Source organism: Hypanus sabinus, chromosome 3 (assembly GCF_030144855.1).
Source record: "Hypanus sabinus isolate sHypSab1 chromosome 3, sHypSab1.hap1, whole genome shotgun sequence".
NCBI lineage: Eukaryota > Metazoa > Chordata > Chondrichthyes > Myliobatiformes > Dasyatidae > Hypanus > Hypanus sabinus.
The window spans coordinates 165,058,447-165,083,136 of NC_082708.1; the positions used below are offsets into that span (position 1 = coordinate 165,058,447).

General features: G+C 37.8%; 1 protein-coding gene across 4 annotated transcripts in view; it reads left to right on the forward strand.

Moving 5' to 3' along the window:
* Window positions 1-24,690, forward strand: part of LOC132391872 (protein FAM53A-like) — a 96,357-nt gene that overhangs the window by 17,567 nt on the left and 54,100 nt on the right. For all 4 annotated transcript variants that reach the window (XM_059965593.1, XM_059965595.1, XM_059965592.1 and 1 more), the window contains exons 2-3: window positions 9,119-9,372; window positions 22,946-23,000. In XM_059965593.1, the coding sequence (XP_059821576.1) occupies window positions 9,220-9,372; window positions 22,946-23,000 (208 nt within the window). In that variant the 5' untranslated portion in view covers window positions 9,119-9,219. The remainder of the gene's footprint in view (window positions 1-9,118; window positions 9,373-22,945; window positions 23,001-24,690) is intronic.

Below are 24,690 nucleotides of genomic sequence, written 5' to 3' on the forward strand. Positions count from 1 at the left end.
CTTAAGTCCTGCTTACAGTTGCTTGCCTGGAACATGAATTTATTGTGGTGGTTTTGGACACTTTGAATGTTCGAGTATGAATTCAATGAACATTTTGATTTGTTGGACATGGATGTGGTTGGCTGCAGTTGTTTATTGCTAATTGTAAGTTGTGCAGTGGGGATTGGTTATTTTAGAAGGCAAGTAAGAATTGTTTGTTAGTGTTAGAATGAAAAACATAGATTGGATAGGCAGGGTGTTGAGAGTCCGGTGCAGTTGGATCGCTCCAGGTGCCAAGATGGTTTGGAGATGTCGAGAATAGCTTTTTTGGCAGTGAAATCCAGGCCCAGAATGACTCATTGTGTCAGGGCCCAGGTCCTACTGTGAAGTCTGGACAACTTATACACCAGTCCAGATAGTCTGGGGGCTCCTCTCTCTGATGCTAAGGCTATGAGACTGCCCTCAGCTGCTGTGCTTCGTGCCTGCGAACTTTGTGGCGATCTGCCCCACTTATTTGATAAACTAAATACAGAAGCTTTGGGCCTCTTCTGAAATTCTCTGGGGATTTGGAATTAATTGGATTTGGAATTAATTTGGCTCAGAAAGATGTTGTTGTTTGCTTCTATTGTTAGCATGATTTAGTTTAGTTTTTTTCCTCTTTGTGGGTAATGGGTCCTATTTTTTTGTTGGGTCCTTTTGGGTTCTTTGCTTTGCGACTGCCTGTAAGCAAACAAATATCAAGGTTGTATAATTTATACCTGCTTTGATAAGTGTACCTTGAATCTTTGAAAAAGCATCTAGGCTGAAATAAGACAATCAATTTTGTTTCCTGAAAATACATAGTGCACCATTTCAATTGTTATAAGCCTTGTTCAAACTTGTGATGGCATTTTGATTTTGTGATTCCAGCTGTTTTGTTCATCAATCAGCAAAGATTCAAAGTACATTTATTATCAAGGTGTGTATGCAGTATACAACCTGGAGATTCGTCTTCTTGCAGACAGCCACAAAACAAATACCATCAAATCTGCTCAAAGTAAACATCAAACTGCCAATGCACAAAAAAAGCGCAAATGACCAAAAAAATGAGCAAATAACACGCAGAATACAAACATCAAACCAGAGTCCTGAAACAGTCTAGTAATGTTTAGTTCAGTTCAGGTCAATTTCGCGCTGTTGTTCATTGTCTGCAGGCCACAGAGGTCGTTTGCCCCAATCAAATTAGCGCAAAAAAGCAATAAAAAAGGAGTAACTGGAACACACACAACACGAATTGCAGCATCCTCTTAAAAACAAATCCAATCCCCCAACTGTGTCGATCAGACCTTGCCTGAGACCCAAGACTGTCACCTTTCTCCAGCGGTGGAGAGGGAGACTGATCAAACACAGGCAGACAGCCCTGAACACCTGCTTACCTTCTGCTTTTTTCCTCTCTGCTTTCAGTCATGCTTGATGCTTAGATCATGGGCAAACACTCTGCTTGAAACCTCACCGAACTCCCTCTGAGATGGCAAAGTACCTGATTGTTGGATATGTTAATCTTTTCTATGTATACTACATTTGTGCTTCAATTTTGGGAGTTTTGTTACCTTTGTATTAACTGAATATATATTTATATATGTTAACCTTTAACAATGTAATCCCAATTATTGTAGCAATATTATGTTATATCCATTATTTTGATACTAATAAAAAGATTGAAAAAGAACCTGATTGCTGAATCGGCCCAAAAACACACCATCAAAATGTAAGTGGCAGGTTCACAGGTAATGTGATTTGAGCTGCACTTTATAATTTGAACTTTGTAATCTAAAATACTAGTTGAGTAGCATGACCACTGTGTAAGAAGTGATTGAAATGTTTTGGTCTGTACTTTCCTGACTGGTCTTGTAGGCTATCACTTTGTAGATAATGTTGTCCTTTGGAATTGAACCAACCACAACCCTTCCTGTGCGCATGCACACATTCTCTTTCTGTAATTCTTGGAGCTTTACGTGATTTAATTTGTTATATTGCATTTTCATGCTCTGAGATGTCTTCAAAATCAGTCTTGAATTCTAATACAGGAAAGAATCTTCATCATTGTGGGCTGTTGGGTACATATCATGAATATATGAAACTTAACGTTCTTGTATTCTGGCTATATCTGAAGCTGCTTATACAACAGATGTAAGCAATTCTTTTAAGCTTTATTCAGTGGGGCACATTGCTGTGCAGAGATATTTTCCCCTTTTGGCCAAAATGCGACTTCAGATCCACAACAACATTGTTAACTCTTAATCCTTCTAGGCTGGCCTTGTAGGACTTTCACTTTTATAAAATCAGCTCTATTTTACATTTTCTAAAAATGTGTCTATTGACCAAGGTACCTAAATAGGACATAGCTCAGGTGGTCCCCATTATCTTTGTCATTGGTTGGTCGAATTAGTGCTATTAAGATGATAGTATTACCCAAAGTTTTATATTTATTCCAAGCATTACCAATTTTTATTCCTAAATATTTTTGATATTATTGACTCCAAAATATCCTCGTATGTGTGGCAGAATAAAAATCCTAGATTAAGTAAAAAATATTTACAGAAGCCTAAGGAGGGTGGTTTGGCTTTGCTAAACCTGAGATTTTACTATTGGGCTGTTAATATTTGATATTTAATATTTTGAACACAAGAATTGATTATAGTATCTTGCCCACAATGGGTAAGTTTGGAATGTAAATCTGTACAAGACTTCTCATTGTTTTCTATTTTAGGATCTTTGCTTCCTTTTGCTTTATCTAAATTGAATAAACAAATAACCGATCCTATAGTTAAACATACATTACGAATATGGTTTCAATTTCGTAAATTCTTTGGCTTGAATAAGCCCTATTATATCTAACATTTTTTTCGGCCCTCTTTTATGGATCACGCTTTTGTATTATGGAAAACAAAAGGTATAACATGTTTTCGTGATTTTTTTTAGACAATAGTTTTATGTCCTTTGAATAGCTATCTAATAAATATAATTTGCCTAAAACTCATTTTTTTAGATACTTGCAAGTTAGAAATTTCTTGAATAACATGTTAGTTTTTTCCAAAATTGTTCAATGGACATTACGGAAAAATTTTAGCTCTGAATCCTTGCCAGAAGGGTTTAGTAGCCACCATTTATAATATGATCATGAAAATACAGCCAGAAGTATCAGGAAAAAATAAGAAGGAATGGGAAAAAGAACTTTATTGTCTTATATCCACTGAGCAGTGGGAGAAAATTTTACAATTAGTCAATTCTTCTTCTATTTGTGCTAAACATGCCTTAATACAACTTAAGGTTGTACATAGGGCTCATATGTCTAAGGATAAACTTGCTCGATTTTATTCTTAATCCAACCTGTGACAGATGTCATTCTGAAGTTGCTTCATTGACCCAAATATTTTGGTCTCGTCCCTGCTTGCAAAATTATTGGAAAGATTATTTTTGGTATTATTTCAAAAGTTCTGAATATTAAATTGCAACTGCATCCTATCACTGCAATTTTCGGTTTACCAATGGCGGATAATAGTTGTTTATCCCCCTCAGCCCGGTGGATGATTGCATTTGTTACATTAATGGCTAGAAGATCTATCCTATTGAATTGGAAAGAAATTAATCCTTCAACCATATTTCAGTGATTTTCTCAAACTACTTCTTTTTTGAGTTTAGAAAAAATTAGAAGTGTTGTTTTTGACCCTTCAGTTAAATTTGAAGGAACTTGGAGACCATTTATTCAACATTTTCATATGAGCTAAAATGACTTTTCCTAAACCTTACTTTTATTATCCATGATTATTTGGATGGAGGTATGGAGTTATTTGACATAATGCAATGGCCCATGTTGGTTAGGTTTTTTTTTGGAGGGGTTTTTATTTTCTTATTTACTCCTTTTTTTTGTAATCACTGAGTTTGGGAGGTTATATATGGATTATTATCTATTTGCATTTATACTTTAACCTATTAATTATTCAAACTCTCTGCATCTATGTTTCTCTTATGTTTGTTTAAAATTAATAAAAAGATATAAGAAAGAAAGAAAGAAAGAAAAGAAAGGACATAGCTGAGTGTCTTAACCTACTTGACTTTACAAAGTTGTCCTCGCTGGTATCTGTGGGTCATTGTCTTTGTGAGGAAAGCAGTTCCACAGAATAATTGGTGAATGGTCTGATTTTGTCACCTTTCCTTGGAGGACCCTTATCATGAGTGTCTTAAGGATTACCATTCACAACTGATTTCAGCTAGAACACTGAGTTGGATGATTCATCTTCCCTTTCAGACCATCAGAGTCAGTTTTCAGTCAGTTCACGTCATTCCACATCTTGTAAAGGAATACCTGAGAATAGTGATGTATAAAACTCAATCCAGAATTAACAGGACCTTTAGCCAAGCTGCTCTAGCACTATTACTCCATTGTCAGTACCCACATCAGGTGAACACAAAAGGTGCATCATGTTCAATTCTGCTAGATACTTTTCTGTCTTATCTTAATTATAAATTGTCATCAATTGGCACAAACACTGATTGTCTTTTTACTAGTGCTCATTGTTTCTTGCCAGGGCAACTTTAGTCTTGATCTATTAGACTTATGGGCCAAAAAAATGTAAATTCCAGATGCAAGTGGGAGTAATTGCCCTTCATATGAAACACCAATTGACTTAATGAGGCATCCTTAAATGTAGCTGAAACAGAAAATGGTAAACTTTGTTATATGGTCAGAAGTAGGATATGTTTGTACAATGTTCACTTTCAATCAGTACCTCAGCAAAGCTAGTCTGTTCCTGCCGTACTGTAAACCTGGACAAGGTGAAAACGTAGGATAGGTAGCCAGGAAGATAAATACCAGGCAGTGACCATCTCTACAAGGAGGGTCTCAGAGGAGTTTTACCATATCAGTCCATGTCAAGGTGCTGATAATTACTGTTAACCAGTTCAGTTGCATGAGGCAAATGTAGCTGCAAGAGTAGGCAGAAGCTCAGTATCCTGTAGTAAGTAAGACGCTCCATGACACAGAAATGTCTTTATGATATTTTTAAACCTTAAGGAAAGGATTGATGAATGTAAGACCAGTTGCAGTCAAGAAACTTAATACCATTCCTTAAACTTCTACTCACCCTATGACTGGTGGCTTCACTGTTTTCAGAATGCTCTGCATTTACTTGTCTAGGCACCTCTGAAACCTGTGAAGTCTACGTCAAGAAGGGCAAGGCCAGCAGTTGTGCTTGCACTGGGGCAATCTGTAGATTTCTCCAAGTGACTACAATCCTTTGTTGCTGATTGTAAATCTTTGAATTCCCTTTCACTGTGGGAATTTGGAACACCTGTATCTGAGGGACTTGCCATGTTTCAAGTGGCAGCCTGTCACCACTTTCTCAAAGGCATTTAAGGTTGGATTATAAATTCTGGCCTAGCAAGTATCCTGTAAGTGAATAGGCTCATGACATTGCTGTGGTGACGTGGTAAGTAATAACTTTAAATGGAGCTGGGTTGCCTAGATTTTGTAGTCCAAGGTGTGTTATAGCTTCAGCACATGAAGAATCAAATTTCACAAAGTTTGCAAAAATAGATTAAATTTGCTATTGTTTTTGAATTTCCAATTTGTAGTAATTGTATCTTTACCCTCCAAATCTTTCTTGGTTATTTCATAAGGAATTACTTTAGGTTTGCTGAGAATAGTCTTTTTATCTGTATGAACTATTAATATTTACAATATAGAGAGTTTATTCATTTCTGTTTTTTTTGCATTATTAGCTTAATGTTCTTATTGAATACTTTAAGCATTAATTTGATAAATTTGTGGCTTGAAATTGCACAAGTATGTGAGATGAGGCTTCCTCAGCTTTGCATGGTTGACGTTGAGAGCAAGTGTTATATTAATGTAAAACAATGAGTTCTGTCCAAACTGTGATTCAAGATCATGCAGTGCAAGAAGAGGTCTATGGAGTCGACGGTTATTTGAAAGAGCTATCTGATTAATACTACTAATACTTTGTTAAGCCATGTTTCTTCCCTGTTCAGGCCTACATTTGGTTCTTTTTTGGAAGAACTTTCACCTGTCTGCAACTTGAAGATTTTCCCTACAGAAATATAATCATTAAGCACTAATTTTCCAAGATGCAGTTTTTATTGTCTCCTTTATGCTCTGATTGTACAATGAGAAATCAATTACTGAGCAATAAATTTGCTTTAGAATGTGTCAGGCTTGGCAATGATGTACAAGGTCAATTCTCCAATTTTGCACTGATTGTGGGTGTTTGCAACATTGTGGATTTATGCCTGGTAGAGATGATCTTAAATATCATTCATGAAATATTAAAGATTGATTTTTGTTCATCTTGAATGAACTAATAAGTTTATTTAATTGCATAAATGCTAATGCTAAATATTGATTTGTTGTCTTTAACAATAAAAACTTAAACTGGGAGATAATCAAAATGCAGTAGTTTATTCTTGGAACAAGATGCTAACAAATAGTGATTGACATTGCATTTCTTGAAACTGCAATTACCCAACCTTCATTGTAAATATAAAACCTCAAGACGATGTGTATGTGAATTATATTCTCACATTTTATGTAACTGCCATAATTAGGCTATTTTTAAGCAGCATTTGCTAGCACTTTTTTTAAATTAAAAAAAAGTGTTACTCTAAATATACAGTTTCTTTGCTATTTCAGAGCTTATTCCAAAGTGCCTACTATGGTAATCTCATGAAGGCTTTCAGGTCAGTCTGGGAATCGGATCAAATTCTTTTGATGCTGGTGCATTTAATAACTAAATTTGTCATTAAATGCAGACTAAATCTAGGAATTCCATGTAAATTAATTTCAGGAAAGTTTTCCGCTTTCCAAATGTGCTGTAACTTTTAAAATGTGACTATATTGCATGTCATGTCTGGATCCATTGCCAAGTTATTTCAGCTTTTAATAACTTGTTTTTATTCTGAAACTGCTTTGGGGTGGTATACATGCAATTTAAAAAAAAAGCTTGTGGTTCCTTTTAAACAATGCACACAAAATACTGGATGTACTCAGCAGGCCAGGCGGCACCCATGGAAAAGAGTACTGGCGATGTTTTGGGTCGAGAGTCTTCATCAGGACTGGAGGAAAAAAGTTGAGTCTAAGTAATTTGAAACTGGGAGGGGAAGGGGTGAAGTAAAAAGCTGGCAAGTTGATTGGTGAAAGAGATACAAGGCTGGAGAAGGGGGAATCTGATAGAGGAAAGAAGAGGGAGGAGCACCAGAGGGAGTTTATGGGCAGGGAAGGAGATAAAGGTGAATGGGGAATGGTGAAGGAGAAAGGGGAGGGGGGAGCATTACTGGAAGTTTGAGAAATCAATGTTCATGTCATCAAGTTGGAAGCAACCCAGATGGAATATAAGGTGTTGCTCCTCCAACCTGAGTTGTCGCCTCATCGACAGTAGAGGAGGCCATGGACTGACATGTTGGACTGAGAAGTGGAATTATTGGTGCCCACTGGGAGATCCCACTTTTTCTGGCGTACAGAGCGTAGATACTCTGAAGTGGTCTCCCCATCTACGTCAGGTGTCACTGACATAAAGGGGGCCATACTGGGAGCACTGGATACAGTAGATGACCCAACAGAGACACAGGTGAAGTGTCACCTCACCCGCAAAGACTGTTTATGGCTCTGAATGCTCGTGACCAACTTTGGAAGCAGTGTTTAATAGATTAAATGTTTGAGTATTTTTGTAGTAAGTTTGAGAGGTCCAGTATAAAGTATCACTTACTCAATCTTATTTGCACAGTAGCTATGAGAAAAGTATTAATTTATAGCTGAATAAATGTTTCAATATAATGGCATTTCAGATTGAGAATGCATCTATCAAGTTAAACTTCCAATTAGTAAACACATTTTAAGTTCTGACAGCATTTTAAATACTTGCATCATTGGTAAATGTGCAAAATATACTTGAGGCACATTGATTAAAAAGAATCCTCTGGTAAATCATAATTCAGGTAGATGTTCAAGGTGTAACCTCATGCCCAGTTTGAGCTGAATTGGTGGCTAAAACTTGCTGTTGTACATGACCTTTCTGCCTTGCGTACATAATTTGTCATTTAATGCTCTAATTTTATTTCAATAATCTAAATGTTTCAATGTGGGCAACGAATTTCTATCATGAGTTTTCAGGTGTATGAGCTTACTGTGTATATATGTATGCAGCAGCATGCATTTAATAGCCGCAGGATGAGCTAATTAAGGATCTGAGATGGTCAAAATTGCTTTCACTTTTTTCCCCCGGTTAAAACTTTAAGATAGCATTCCTGGATGCATGTGTAATTTTATGAACTTCTGACTGTAGTTGGAGTTGTATTGGTAAAGCACTTCCCAACAAATTTAGAATTAAAATTGACAATGTTGTTGTGTCTGCCTCATTTTTTGATGGGTGGTGATTTACCAATGATAGGAATTGAATACAAGTTCCACTCCTGGAGTAATATTAATATGTGGGTCAGTTTTAAGATGCTTCAATATTGTGAACTTTAATAGACCTCTGGACCGCTATGTGTGCTACTATGATTTGATATATGCCTTTGTGCCCTTTTCCATGTTGAGAGTTTCTCAAGCATCTGGGGAGTTTTTCAGTTATGATTTGCAAAGACCAGCATCTCAGTATCCATTTGAAAAACAAGACTAAACTGAGTTATTTGGTACTAGGAAAATACTGAAATGAGCTTTGTAAAGGGAGAATTATTAACTTATTAAAATTGCTAACCAATTTACAGTGAAGGCCCTCTTCTCCCAAAATGGTCCAGTAGTTTTGGGGTGGGGTCAAAGGGGAAGCATATAGGTACTGGATTCTGAGTTCAGGGAGTACTTTGTTCTTACATTGAGATTTGTATCTGCTGGTGAGTTTCTGTAGTTTGACTTAAGTGTGACAGAGAAGTGTACTTGAGCGGTTAAGGTTATTAGTTTTTATTTTTTATATTCTATACATAAACAAGATTGTTATCCATTTGCATTCTTTGTCTATGAACAAAATGAGCACCACTGTGTAGTTAATAAGAGTTATAATGAAGTTTCAATAATACTTTGTTTCACTTTGTCTACTGTGAATGAATTTTGCAACAAAACTTTTATTTCCTTGTTGCATTTGTAATTTAACAGGTAATTGAATGTACTGAAGGTTATGTTGGTTCGTGAAAGCTGCGGCTGCCATGGAGGCCAATGAATAAGAACGGGGATACAGTGCGGCAATCAGGGAGTGCATGGGGAATATTGAAACAGTACATAAAAAGCCTCCAATGCTTGCCAGTGTGAGCAGTGGAAACGAGACAACTACCATGGTAACACTAATCACAGAAAAGCTGCAGAACCAAAGCCTGCAGGATATGACGTGCAAAGCCTACAGCATTAATCTGGTAAGAGCTTCACAAACTTCCTGGGTAATTTGGTAGTTTTGACTCATGATTTAAATATCTGTTGTGCTAATCTTGTTTCTCTCTGCTTCATTAGGGAAAGCTTGCTAAGTGACTGAATCATCGGCTGCATTATAGCTTCCATCACTGACTCTTAATATTTGTCTATTGAATGCATTTCCTAATAGCTTCATATTCCCACTTTAAAATGGAGATCATTGCTTTGAAATGTTCCATTTAATGGTGTTATTAGTTAAGGATAAGAATTTGACATTGAGGCTTAGATTTTCATTTTGTGGATGTATTTTTTTTTAAGAACAATGTCTTTTTCTATTCGACATAGTCTGGCTAAAATGCCTTACTAGTTTAAGACATTCATTGAACAGTTTGATACAGTACAAGCTTGAGAGATCTGAATATAGTGAATAATCTGGATAAGTAAGCATTGAAGTTAGAAAATGGAAAGAATCTTCTTGAAAAGTTCCATGAATGGAATAGGAGACTGGCTTCCTGTGCCATCTTAGTAGGTCAAACTGCCATTTCTATCTTCTCTGCTATTCTGTAATACTATAATCTTATACTTCAAGCTTCCCACCTGACTCTCATATCCTTTGAGTTCTTACAATATCCAAATTTCATTCAATTTCAACAACTAAGTACGTATAGCTTTCTAGGGTGAAGATTTCAGAGCTATGCATTAAGAAATTTCTTGTCTGTCCTCAATAACTCTTCTCCAGAGGCTATGGTCTTAAGTTTTAGAAACAGTGGTGGTCTTGTTCTGCCGAACTGAAGTGAGTGTGGAACCTCTCAATCTCATGTGCTGCCTGTGTTGAATTTGCACATTCTCCCTGTGATTTGGGTTCTTCTGTTTCCTCCCACATCCCAAACATGTGTCACTTTGTGGGTTAATTAACAAATGGGTGGTAGAATGAGGGAAGAGTGGATTGGGATGTGAAGCAACTTTAATAAAAGAATGTGAGTATTGTAAGTGGATGCTGACGTGCGGCATGGTAGCGCAAGCAGTTAGTGCAATACTTTACAGTGCCAATGTTCAGCAATCGGGTTCGATTTCTGTGCTGTCTGTAATGAATTTACACATTCTCTCGATGATTGCATGAGTTTCCAACGTGTGCTCTCGCTTCTTCACACATTCCAAAGACATACAGGTTAGGATTAGTAAGTGTGGGCATGCTATGTTGATGCCGGATGCATGGTGATACTTGCAGGCTGCCCCCAACACATCCTTGGGCTGTTGTTATTGACACAAATGATACATTTCACTGTATGCTTCAATATTTCAATGTACATATGACAAATACTGCTAATCTATCTTTTTCTTGCTCTGCACACTTGGTGGATTGGAGGGTCTGTTTCCATTCTGTATGACCCTGGCTCTCTTCTTCATTATTCAGGATACAGTTATCTTAGCTTTGTTCTGCTCCTTAGTGTCTTGTAAATTCCAAGTTATGCAGTTATACAGTATATCCTGTGCTTTATAAGGTTTTAGCATTTCGCAAATACAACCCTATGTTGCACAGCAAGATAGGTGGGCATCCGGCACTTCATCTCTGTCAGTACTACTACTAAGTAAGAATATGATTTATGTTACTTCCTACCTGTACAGACATACATAGCTATTGTTCAAACCAAAATAAGCCTCAGAAATCAAGGATAGAAATTATGTCAGCTGAAATTTCTACATATTGATCAGTTTTTGCATTTTGGTAAATTGTAACATTTTATCAGACACATTTATCAGAACTCTACTGAAAATTAGGGGTGGTGTTAATGACATTGTGTACTGGAAATACTGAAGGTCAAAGTCTGGCTTAATTATTTTAAAAGGATAATATATAAAGTGGGAAAGGTCTTATTCACTGGCAGTGAACTTAATAAATTTTCATATGGATAGTGCACTTCATCAAAGATTAAACATTCCTGTACATATGATCACATTTTAAGTAAATTATTGACTTGGATTTTATCACTAAGAATGAATGTGTGGTCTTTGCTACCATTGTATTTATAGCCAACCATGGACTTATGCCACGTTTGTGAGTCATAAACTAGGCAATAATTCCTTTTCAGGAAATTCTGTGTGAGCCAAACAAGCATGGTGTATCTCAACCATTCAGATTTAAGAATCCTCCAACTAACGTGTTTAAGCCAGGAGGGTAATGTAGTATACTTAAAGTCGTAGAAAATAAATGAAAATTAGATTGAATGGGAGCTGTAAGACCCAAAAATAAAAGTAATATCATTTCTAGATTTAAAGATTCAGCAAATAATTAAACAACAAATAAAATACACATTTGCAAAAGCAAATCTTCAATTCGAGGATTTGTTTGATAGTATTAAAGACTAGCCATGTCATTTAGAATTTCTCTTATACTTGAATAGATGAGGCCTGACATTTTCTTTATCATTTAGGTTTATCTAATGGCTAATGCCCTTAATGAAAGAAATCAGATTTGAGAGCATATTTGTCAGTTTTTATGTTAAGGATGTTCCTTGTTTTCTTCCAAATATTTCAGAGGCTGATGCTTGGTGCTCCAACTATACAAGGCAGTACTTACAGTATATTTTCACTACTTATAAAGAAAGAATTGGCTTTATATTCATTTAATTATATCTTCAGTACCACAATGAATTACTTTTGAAGTGTATTGACTTTTTTTGTAATCAGATGTTGTAGCTGTAACTTTTCTCAATGAGATTTTAGAAAAAGTTGTTCCCTCCCTTCAAGCTAATAGGCTTGGGGTTTTGTTGTTTTGCTTTGCTGGCCAATTACATTATGTGGAAAATTTGAAAGTTATTTTGAAGCAAATGATCATGGGAAGTACAAAGTTTGTGTGTTGGTCCATTGAATCAGTTTTTGTAGGTGTGTGCACGATTTCCCCCCCTCCACAGCTCAATTTGTGGTGGGTATGGAAACCCTTTGACTTGGCATGTTCAGTTAAATGCGTTAGATACTACCTTGCTTTTTCTTTGTGATGTATGTGTAGATTGAACGAGGGCTGATTCCAGCTATTAATCTCAGAGCTGATTTGATCTATCTATTACATGAAGTAGAGAAATGAAACTACACAATCTTGGCAAGCTTGTGACATTTTTGTAAATGTCAGAAAATTGGAGAAAATATTAAGAGTTTACTATTGGGAGGAAAGGCATTGCAGGGTGGAATATTGCACTTGTTTATACAGTAATGAATATTGGAATATGGGATTTGTTTATGGGTGATTGTGTGGTTGTGTCCTGCCAGTTGATATTGAAAAGAATGAACTTGGATCCTATCATACTTGGGACAGTATACAGGGGAACAACATTACAGTCAACTACTTTGTCATGTTTTCAGTGATATAGTTTGAAAACCTGGTTGCTAATTTTCATATAGCAAGGTCTCACAACCAATGTCCAAATATTGACCAGATAATTGGTACTTCAGAATATTAGTTTTGGAGTAACTAAAACCCAGGTTTTCGAAAAAGGTTTGAATATTGAAATGGGATCTTCCAAATCCACCCATGGGTTGACAAGCCTCAGTTTAATGTCCAAATGGAAAGTGATGCATTGTGATTCATCACTACCCTCATGATTACACTACAGTAGTGGTTGCCAACCCGTCGATCTTTAAGACTTTCCCAGTAGATCCCAAAAAAAAGAAAGAAAAATAAATACACAAATACTGTTGAGAGATTGTTTCTGGGTTGCGGGGTTTTCGTTCCGTTCTTTCTGCCCAGTGTGCATGCGCATAGGTCCCCCGCTCTACGCAGTGACTTCAGTGGTCCCCAACCACCGGGAAACAATATGAGTCAGTTGCACCTTTCCTCATTCCCTGTCACAGCCACTGTTGAACTTGAACCCATGCGAGGTCATCAGTTGCCTAAACGCACGGCCGGCAGGGAAGTGCCGATGCTGCTGTCCTGGAGCGCGGCCGGTGGGAAGTGCAGATGCTGCTGTCCCGGAGCGCGGCCGGTGGGAAGTGCCGATGCTGCTGTCCTGGAGCGCGGCCGGTGGGAAGAGCAGATGCTGCTGTCCCGGAGCGCAGGCGGTGGGAAGTGCCGATGCTACAGGGCTGGAGCGCGAACAGATGGGCGCCTCTGAACCTGTTTAGCACACCGAATGTTTGTGGAGAATCTGGTGCTAAAATATTCGCAGATGACCTAATTCGGCCTCAAGGTTTCATAAGTATCAGACCAGCTACCTCGCTGCGATCTGCTGAACCAAACTTTTGTCGTTTGATAGATCCTACAAGGGGGGTGGGTGCGAGCCTCTTGCTGTCCTTGCTCAGTTGGTCGCTGTGTCCGGACTGCAACTGTTGCGGCCCTGACACGGGGATATCTGTCTCTGACCTTGTCCTCTCAACCCACCCATGACCAGCCGCACCTGGCCAGGGTGTCTGGTGGCGGGCGGGGAGAGGATGGAGTTCAGGCCTGGAGGCTGTCTAATGAGGCAATGAAGCCCTCCAAACTGCTTCGGCATTTTGAGACCAAGCACCCTGCACTTAAAGACGAACCCGTTGAGTTTTTTTCCGCGGAAAAAACGTGAGCAGGGCGGGACAGCAGCTAAGTGCCAAGAGCCACGAAGGTCATGTTTAACACAAACCCCCTCCTCCTCTGTCGTCTGGTCCACAAGAATATTGTTAATATTAAACTGGTCCATGGTGCAAAAAAGGGTGGGTACCCCTGGTACTTATGCATTATTTCCACTTCCGGGTTGTGGGGTTTTACTTCCGGTCTTTTCTGCCCCATTGCGCATGCGTGTAACTAATCAATTTGGAGTAGATCTCACCTTTCACTGAGGCCGAGGTAGTGGATCTTGGGCTTAAAAAGGTTGGTGACCACTACACTACAGGATTGCATTTCCCAATATTAATCACCACTGTCATCCAAGGGACCAGTATTCGTTTTAGCCACAGTTTATATATAATAAATGCTTTGCTGATTTCACATGTTATGCTAGCTTACTTTCAGAATCCACAAAAATATTTTAACTATGAAAATAAAAGAAGGTGCCAAACTAAAATCTTATGCATACAATGAGGCCAAGAGAAGAGGAAAACTTGAGGAACACTAGAGGAAAACTAAGATTGGGAAAACTTTAAAGACCAATGAAGAACCACTCTCAAAGCAAGCAGAAAGGAAAGGGAAGTTAGATTCTGAAATGAAACTTGCGCAAAATAGAAGAACTAGTAGTAAAATCTGTTGTTATGTAAAGGGAGCAAGGGTGGCTAAAGTGAATGTAGGCCCCTTGGTAAGTGAGAAGGAATTAATATTGAGTATTGCAAAATGGCTGAGGGTTTGAATTGCTATCTTGTCGGGTTTCACAGTGGAGGACGCGTTTGACAATCCAAAGGTGTTTTCTGGATGTGATGGGAGGTGTGGAACTCAGTACAATTGTTGTCACTAAAAAAAAGTAGTGCTGAACAAGCTAGTGAGTCTAAAGGTAGATGAGCTATTAGCATCACAGCGTGTTGAAAGTACTTGTGCAAATTATGGTAGAGGAATTTGTGAAAACTTGCCAACGTTTTCTGGACTCCTGGCAGATTGGAAAGCAGTGAATGTCATGCTACTGTTTAAAAAAAAAACAGGATATGAAGAAAAGGCAGTTAACTTTACATCGATGGTCAGGAAAATTCTTGCTGTCGTTAAGGAAGAGATAGCAAGATATCTGGATAGAAGTGGTTCCATCAGGCATGGATTTTGGAAGGGCAGGTCCTGTTTGACAAACTCACTGGAGTCCTTTGAGGATAAGACATGCATAGTAAAATGAAGGAAACAGGTGGATTTCCAGAAGACGGCCAGTAAAATGCCACCTGAAAGACTGAGCCATAGGATAATGATACATGGACTTTGGGGGTGGAAGATAATGTATCAGCTTAGATAAATGATTTTAAAGCCAATAGATATATATTAACAATTTGGAAGTGCAGGCCAAGTGTATTGTATGGAAGTTTGTTGATGACACTAAATTGAGTGGAGAAGCAAATTATGCAGAGGATGAGAGTCTGCAGAGATATATAGATGGGGGTAAGTGAATAGGCATGGGTCTGGCAGATGAGTACGATGTTGGTAAATGTGAGGCCATCTGGAAGGAAAAACAGAAGATTATTTAATTTGTGAAAGATTGTATGTAGCTTTCTGTTGTGCTGAACAACTTGAGTGTACTGGTTCTTAGTTGTGGCCCCTATAGAAAGTTCTTAGGATTTGGGGGTCCATACCAAACTTCAATCGTCTGAGGTGAAAGAGGCATTGTTGTACAAACCACGTGAGATCCTTGGTGATGTTCACCTCACAACCCCAGATCCATTGATGTCATTAGGGGTCTAGCCAGTCTCCATTCCTCCTGTAGTCCACAACCAGCTCCTTTGTTTTTGTGACATTGAGTGAGAGGTTGTTTTCTTGACTGCACGTGCCTGGGTGATGACTTCTTCTCTGTAGGGTGCCTCATTGTTTGAGATTAGGCCAATCAGTGTAGCGTTGTTAGCAAATTAATTAACAGATTGGAGCTATGAGTGGTGACACAATCATGGGTATAACAGAAAGTAAAGGAGGGGGCTTAGGATACAGTCCTGAGAGCACCTGTGTTGAGGGTCAGAAGGGCGGAGGTGAGGGAGCCCACTCTTACCACCTATTGGTGATCTGACTGGAAGTTCAGGATCACAAAGCAAGGTGAAGTCCAAGGTCTCTGAGCTTCTTGTCAAGCCTGGAGGGAATTACTGTGTTGATTGTTGGATGGTAGTCCAAGAACAGCACTCTCCCAGAAGTATCCTCCTCCTCCAGATTCTTTTAGGGGATTAACATTTACTGTGGATTTCCACTTCCAATCTATCCAGTAGTATAAGCTCTTGCTTTATTCTCTTGTCTCTTTCTAATGTACTCATTTCTTCTTTCTGGCAAACTTTTGCAGTTTATAAAGTTTTTCCATTGTTGCTACTCATCTTCATTAGTCAGGAATGGTTCATCCTTTCAGTGGAACTTTTGTTAAATGGAATATATTGATACAAATTATGCAATTTCAAATATAGGCTGCAGTTTAACCACCAGCTCACTTTTTAATCCATTTTCCTTATCCAGTTCAACCAACTCTGACTGCACATCTTCGTAATTGCCTTTATTTAAGGCACTAATATCAACCTCAAACATTGGATGAAGTTCATTGTTGTCATCAGTGTTTCCCCAGGAGATCATTAATTGTCACATTACTCAAATCTGGATCAATTTATATCATTCAGTGAAACTGTCGCAAATGCAGAGGTTGCCTTCAAAACTTCCATTGACAGTTGATTTATCCAACCTGTAATGAGAGTTTAAATTTTCAGGGTCACCATGTCATTCCCTGTCATTTCTTGATTTGTACCCATCTGAAGTCTAGCTACTAGAAGAGTGCTGTGGATAATTTCTCCTCATCACTTCTTTCCTGTCCTTTCCTGTCCTATCCAGACTTTTCTGTCTCAATATTTAGAGCAAGCTCATTTCTTTCTACTTGAACCTTGAATAAAATTCCTTCACCATCATTTCCTTATCTAAAATATCAGGTTCTCCAGAATATTCAGTTCAATGGTTGAGAGCAGTTCTGATCAATGCACCTAAGGAAGGACATAGAGATGTTTGTGGAGATGGACTGATTTTTCAGAATGTCTTTCCAGTATTAAATTTGGGTGGTATCTTTAAAATTTAGAAAGTTAAACAGCAATTTGAAAGCTTTTTCAGATTAGAGACAAAATCGAAAACTCAAGGTAGAAAATGGTCTTTACACATGGATAAAAAATGTTCTTCATTTAACAGTTGATGTATATTCTTGAAGCCAAAGATATTAGACGATATGGAGGAGAAGAGGTGAGTCTGTGGAGTTAGGTCAGAGCATAATCTGATCAAGTGAGGAGCAAACAGAGGCTGCATATTCTCACTGTTGGCCCAGTAAAAAGCAAAGCATAATCTTTAGACATTTATAAACAAACCTTGCTTGATTGGAATGAAAAATGACAGGCAAATAAGTTGATTTATTGCAGTTATATAAAGGGAGATCCGGTTTTCCTTTGGCAGCTATGAAATGTTTTCTGAAGTATGAAACTGAATTTAAGAATCTTATAGAGTACTTTTCAGATAGATGAAGGTTAGTGCTGAGCAAATTGTGTTGCATAAGTTTATTTGACTGCATTTCTATGTGGTCATTTGTTGCAAATTTGCACTGGGAAATGTAGTACTTGTGAAGGGGGTGAAAGTTGGAAGCCTGGCCAGGGTTTTGACAGCAGCATTGGAAGACTGCTGCACAACCACCTTGACTAAATTAGACGGATAATGTGTTGGGTTGTGGAGATTGAAGGTGGTCAGCAGATTGAGCACTCATGAAAAGTTATTTTTGTTTTTTTCATTAACAACAGACTACATTAATGTGACCATAGATACACTTTCTGTTGACTTTTTGAAATATTTTCAACCTGAATACTGGAATTTGCCCAAAGCATTTTTGACAGTAGTCCATTGATTAGTTGATGTGAAAGCAGTCTTGGTCACTGTCATTAAAATTCTAAGATGTTGAATTTGGCCAGAGGGTATGTTCATTTGCTTACTTTACGGTGAGCTTTCAGAACTGAATCTATTGAGTAACCTTTCACCCTTTTTGATTAGACCAAAACTGATGCATCAACATGAAAACAACTTTAATAATCATCGTATATAATAGTATATAATAGTTTTATTCAGATGCCCTTGTCTGCAGTTCAGTTTACAAGGCTTTTGGGTCTTTAGATTTTATCAAGTTTCTGTTCTCTGACCTGCATATTTTAGTTTGTTTTCAGTAAAGTTACAAGTGAAGGTTGTTAATTGCTCCTTGTGTGACAGTTTCTCTTTCATATAAATAACATTCTTTTCAGTTGCACATCCGCAGTTGATAAGTTTAGATTTCCTTGCTACCCTGAAGTTGGCAGCCGTCTTATGAAAGAGCCATTAATAAAAATATTCTCCCATTGCTTTTTGCCTCCACGTACCTGATGTGCTTCAGTCCCTTGCACTTCAAATCATTCAATCATAAATTATGCAAGAAGGTGATTCTGTGCCAGATAAAATTATACTTTTTAACAAACTGTTCTGCGTTCTAAAGCTTATTTCAATATTTCATTCTCCAAAATGAATTTGCCACTAATGTAGATAACCTTTTAGGCTTGACATCCAAAATATTCAGTATCTTAAACCACATTCTTGCTCAGCCTATACTATAAATAAAAGATATAATGTTTCCAACAGAGTAAAACTGAACACCAGATTTTTCCAGCATGAGCCGGAGACTCCACAGCTACTAGTTTGTCAGGTATATTTGCTTCATTTTTTAAACCCTTCATTTGAGAAGACCATTTGGGTTTCAGTCTGCACAAGTGGCAGTTTCTATTTTAAACTCAGGTTCTCTTGTGACAAACATAAAAGTCTGCAAAAAATTTTATTGATACTCAAAACTTAAATATTAGTCCAAGAAAAATATGGTGTGACTGGGTTTGCAGAGAATTTACAGTACCTTGTTAAATTGTTGGTGAAGGTTGTGGAAAAGCCCATGTGGAGATGATTATTTTTCATGTTAAGGTTGACCTGAAGAGTTTAACATCAATTCTACATCTAAATAAGAGGCTTTTTTTTTTGCTCAAGTAATACAGTTGATTATTGATTTATTTCTCCTACTCTTTTGGTCTATCTTGAGCTTAAAGCTATTATGTTTTTCTGACCTGTGCCATAAAAGGGGCAGAATTTTAGCTCTGTGTACTATCTTTTGCACTAGAAATGTGCTTTCAACAATTTTATTTAATATCTGCCATCTGAAGTGGGGCCAAACATTATTCTATGCAATGCATCTGCTTTAGTTGCTTTTTGACAGTGGGATTTTAACTTCAGCTCTAGGTAATGGCAAGAAATCATGTTTAATTGCCTACCATTCAATTAAATGTTCAGGTACTGGCACTTTTCTAAGTAGTTAAATTATATTATCTGGCAAAATTGGCTATTGGAGTAGTCACTGACTTAGACAAACCAGTAGAAGCTTTTGACTGCAGACAGAGGGTTCAAAGGAGGTTCACGAAAATGATTCCAGGATTGAAAGCATTATATGAAGAGCGTTTGAGCTTCTGGGCCTGTATTTGCAGGGATTCAGAAGAATGAATGGGGATTGTCATTGATACCTATCAAATATTGAAAAGCCTAGGTGGAGTGGATGTGGGAAGGATGTGAGGAGTCTAGGACCAGATGGCACTGCCTTAGAATAGAGAGACATCCATTTAGAACAAATGAGGAAAAAAATCTTTAGTTGGTGGAATTCATTGCCACAGACAGCTCTGCAAGCCAGTTCATTTGGTGTATTTAAGGTAGAGGTTGTTAGGTTCTTGATTAATCAGGGCGTCGAAGGTTACGGGAAGAAGTCAGGAGAATGGGGTTGAGAAGGATAATAAATCATCCATGATGGAATGGCAGAGCAGATGCAGTAGGCCAAATGGCCTAATTCTTATGGTCTTAATAAAAGATCATGGATAACCTCAAACATTGGTAAAGCCACAGTTTGCCATATTTATATGCATCTCTTATCACCACACCATAAGAATGTGCTGGAATGAATGGTGAGGGAATTTGCCGGGAGGAAGGCAATATGATGCCTGGAGTGGAAGACTGGATAAGCTGGGTTTGATTTCCTTGGAGTAAAGGAGGATGGACCTGGTAAGAAATTTGTATGACAAGAAGCAAAGTTGTAAGAAACTTTTCCCCATGGCGGAAGTGTCTTAAGACCAGAGGGCATGAGTTTAGGGTGAGGACCAAGAGGTTTAGAGGGGATCTGAGGAAAAGATGAAATCTGGAACAGACTGCTTAAGAATGCAGTACCTTCACAAAATTTGAGAAGCATTGAGATGAGTATCTGAATCACTGAAGCAAAGAATGCTATGGATCAAGTGCTTATGGGATTAATATAGATAGGCACGATGAAGGGTTTGTTTCTGTGCTGTGACTCTAATTGCAATGAAGTGTTACCAGAGAACAGCATTGGATTCCCATAATGTTTAATTTTTCCTGATGTTACTTAATGATCCTGGATTGTTTTGAGTCTCGACTTATCTTTTTGTGCTCCATGCTTATGGGAACATGTATTATTCACCATTTTCTCAACCTGACCTGCCACTGTTGATTGTTGCACACAACCTCTGCTCCTGCACCCGCCAGGCTTTTGACCCAGCGACAATGGCAACGTATTCCCAAGCCAGGGTGGTGTGTGGCTTGGTGGGCAGTTTCCAGATGGAGGTGTTACCATGTTTTTCTGCCTTTGTCCTTTTAACTGGTGAAGGTTATGGCTTGGAAGCTGCAACCTAAGGAGTCTTGATGAGTTGCAGCTGGGCTACCATGCTTCAGTGGTGTGGAAGGGAGTAAGCGGTTGTGGATGGGGTCTCTTATGGTGTCAAGTTTCTAGTGTTACTGAAGCTGCACTAATTTGGGCAAATGGAAAGTATTCCATCCCATTTGAACCTTGTAGATGGTGGACAGGCTTTGGGGAGTTACTCATCGTAAGATTCCTAGCTTCTGACTTGCTCTTATAACTACGTGTTTACAGCCACTCCACTCCAGTTCAATTTCTGGTCAGTGGGTTATTGAAAGTGGACTACTCAGCTATGACATTGAAGGTCAGGGGATGATAATATTTTCTCTAGTTGGATATTAACATTACCTGACATTTGTGTGGAGCAAATATTATTTGCCACTTAATCAGCCCAAGCCAAGATATTGATCTCTGTCCACCTTTAGATGTGGGCTGTTTATTTATCCCTACATTAGCAAATGTCCCTTCTTCTGACCTTCAGTTGAAGGAAGGTCATTGGTGAATATCGTAGCTGATGATGGTTACATCTAGGACTCTATTCTGAAGAACTCCCACAAGATATCCTATGGCTGAGATATTGACCTCGAACCATCTTTGTGCAAGGTACGATTTCAACTAGGGAAGTGCTTTCCCCTGATTCCCATTATCTTAATTTAGCCAGGACTCCTCAATGCCACATCAATTGAGTACAGCTTTGATATTAAAATTAGTTAGCACTTAGTTTCTGGAGTTCAGCCACGTATGGTCCAAGGCTGTAATGTGCTAAAAGATTTTGGCAGAACCTAAAGTGAGGATGGCTGAGCAGATTGTTGCTAAGCAGGTGCCACTTGGTAGCACAATCATTTATCCCTTCCACCACTTTGCTGCTGCAAGTTATCACCACCCCTTCTACAGCTGAGAATATTGCCAAGTCTTGCATCACCTGAAAATTTAGATATTGTGGTTAGCATGCCGAAAGTTTTCCCAATGCTGATACCATTATTCATCTTCAAGTACTCGGCGCAACAATGACTCATTTGTTTTGTGTTACTCAGACATTTTAGCTTCCTGCTGTGAAATGTCCCTTCATGGTTTGTGTTGTATCTTCTGGTAGTCCATGTACATCACCCTTATCCATTCTGTCACATCATCAAAATGTAGTAAAACACATCTGGGTTGTTACAATTTTATACTTGAAATGTTGAAACAGTTGCTTATGGTAGAAAACTGACTGTCTTACTATCTTTCCTTTCGGTTAGTCCTGACGAAGGGTCTCGGCCCGAAACGTCGACAGCACTTCTCCCTATATAGGTGCTGCCCAGCCTGCTGTGTTCCACCAGCATTTTGTGTGTGTTGTTGTTTGAATTGCTTGGTGCCTGTTTTCTTTGAACATGGAGTAAAAGGCTCATTGACTCCAGCAGCTCCATATGGGCACAACTTTTATAGATATTGTTTCATTGACAGAAATGGATATTTTAATTTGTGAAGATTCTGACTTTGTGCTTGCAGGCTGCAACATGTCTCAATTATTGTGTGTAAATAAACACTTCTGAAGTTTTTAAGAAGGTTGAGGTGTTTGCACTCAAAACACTGCATTTTTAATAGTATTACCCAATAATCATGAATTGCAACACAAGGGGACAATGCTAAACAATGATTTGCTTTTATTTCTATTAATGATCAAAGTATTATTTGCTAGTTTATCATTAGGTTCTGCTTAGTTTATACTTCGGCAAACAATGGTTGTGAGAAATGGGTTGGAAGTTAATTTTGTAATTTTGTGAATGCATAGATTTGTATATTTCCTCATGATTTGCACATTTTCAAAGGACTATCAGTAAATGTTAAGACATTTTTGTAATCTTTGGTATTCAAGTCTGTTACTTTAGCAGTGTTAATTGATAAAATTAGACTGGTAAGTAACCTTCAAGGGACATAAAAATTACTTTTTATTAGGTGAGCATTTGATTATTAAACTTGGTATGTTATTCCTTACTGAAATGATCAAGTTAATCTTTTTCTATTACTTACCAAGGTGCTATATTGAGTTTGCTGAGATTCGTTAAGTTTTTATTTGCAGCATTCATTTGTTCAAATAAAAGCAGTTAAAGACCTTAGCCCTATGGCAACCAAGAAACTGTAAAACTGAGTTCTAGCCCAAATCTCAATTTTATTGTCTAGTCCATCTAATCACTGACTTTTTCCAGAATTTTTATTTGTGGTGTTCAGTTATTTTCTCTTTGGTTAATTTCAGCACTCATCTGAGAAACTGAACGAAAGTGGCAGCTTGTTTCCATATGAAATTGTTGGTAAGTTTTCCTTGCATTTTTCTCCTCGGGCAGACACTTCAGAATAAAAATAGTATTGCAGAGCTCTTACAACTTTTTTAGCAACTAGCACTGCAATAAGTAGTGCCAGAACAGAATAGGTAAGCCACAAAGTTTCTCCTACTGCTCCAGCATTCAGTTTGATCACGTATGTCTCAGTTACCCATTTTTCTATGTCGTTTGACATCACACGGGACATAAATCTGTGAATACAAATGCATTTTCTTAGCTTTTTTAAAGTAATGTCAGGTCACTTCACGGGCATAATTCAAAAGAAGTGAGAATAGGAGAGAGAGGATATTCAGATGTGACTTGATCAAAATAAAGATATTACAGAGGCGGGTGAGGGGGAACCTAAGAGAGAATTTTTCTGCTTGGGGTGTAGATGGGTATGGGCAGACGTGTGTCCTTGTGGTCTTGTCCCTTTAGCTCGCTTATCCTCTGGAAAATCAAGAACAGCTTTCCACTGGAAAGCAAACTGAGCTGTGCATATTTTCTATTTTTTTAAATTTGTCACAGTGTGGGTCTTTCAAGCCTTGTAATACTTTTATTGAGTAAAATGCTACTTGGTCAACTTAATAATACAAATTGACTTTAGAGGAAACTGATTTTCAGTAAATATTCAAATTAAATATAGTGGAGCATGGGCATTTAAATTTAGTCACCATTTTGTTACAAGTAAATCTGCATACAGTGTTAATTCTGGATAATTTCTCCACTGGATCACTTTTACTTATAGACAGATTTGTTATCCAAAAGCATAAAAACACATAAACTGAGTAAAGTATTGAATGGTTCTTTATAAAATAAAGACAGTAAAGACAGGTAGTAAGATTTCTTTTTAAAGTAAAGCTGTAGTATTAGTTATCAAGTGGACCCAAGAAACTTTGGTCTTTTTGCAGTCTGTGAGGGTTAAGCTAAAATTAACAAAAGTTCCAAATGTCCTAGCTAATATTTCCTGGATTTTTTTTCTGCTACTTTTGATTACATTCTTATGTTAATAAGAAATTTTGCCCATGAGCTAAGAACATGAGCTATGTAAACGCCAAGAGTGATGGTTGAATGGTATTTAGTGTGAGATGCTGTATGGGCAGCAGTATAATGCCATTTTGTGTACAATGGTTTTGTAAACACATCTTTTACCAACTGTTGGACCTTGCAGTAAAGAGCTTGTGGCAATTTTCAGTACGATAGAAGTGCAGTTAAGCCACTGGACTGGTAATTTCTAAGGCCTGAAATAATTGTCTGTGTTTACAATCAGAAATTCCTGCTAGTGCTCTGGGATGTTTAAACATAATTACATCTGAAATTTAAAGGCTGGCATTAGTAATCTATTAAATTAATGGGTTGTTTTAAAAACTCATCATATTAATTCACTAAGTTTCAGTGAAAGAAACTTTTTCTCAAGTAGTTTCTTATACACAGTTCCAGAACCACGTATTATAGTTGACTCTGAATGGCCTGTAGACCATTTGGATGAGCGTAAAATGGATAGTCAGTAGTTGTCCACAATTCATTTTTTAAAAAAAGAGTCAAATGTATGAACCATTCACTTTTTCACTCTGTACAAGTCTTAGCAAGCTTTTTCTGTGTTTTGAAGACTCGGGGGGGGTTGGGGGGTGGTTAGAAATTTCGACCATTTGCTAAAGTCACAGTCTAGTGGCAAGAACAT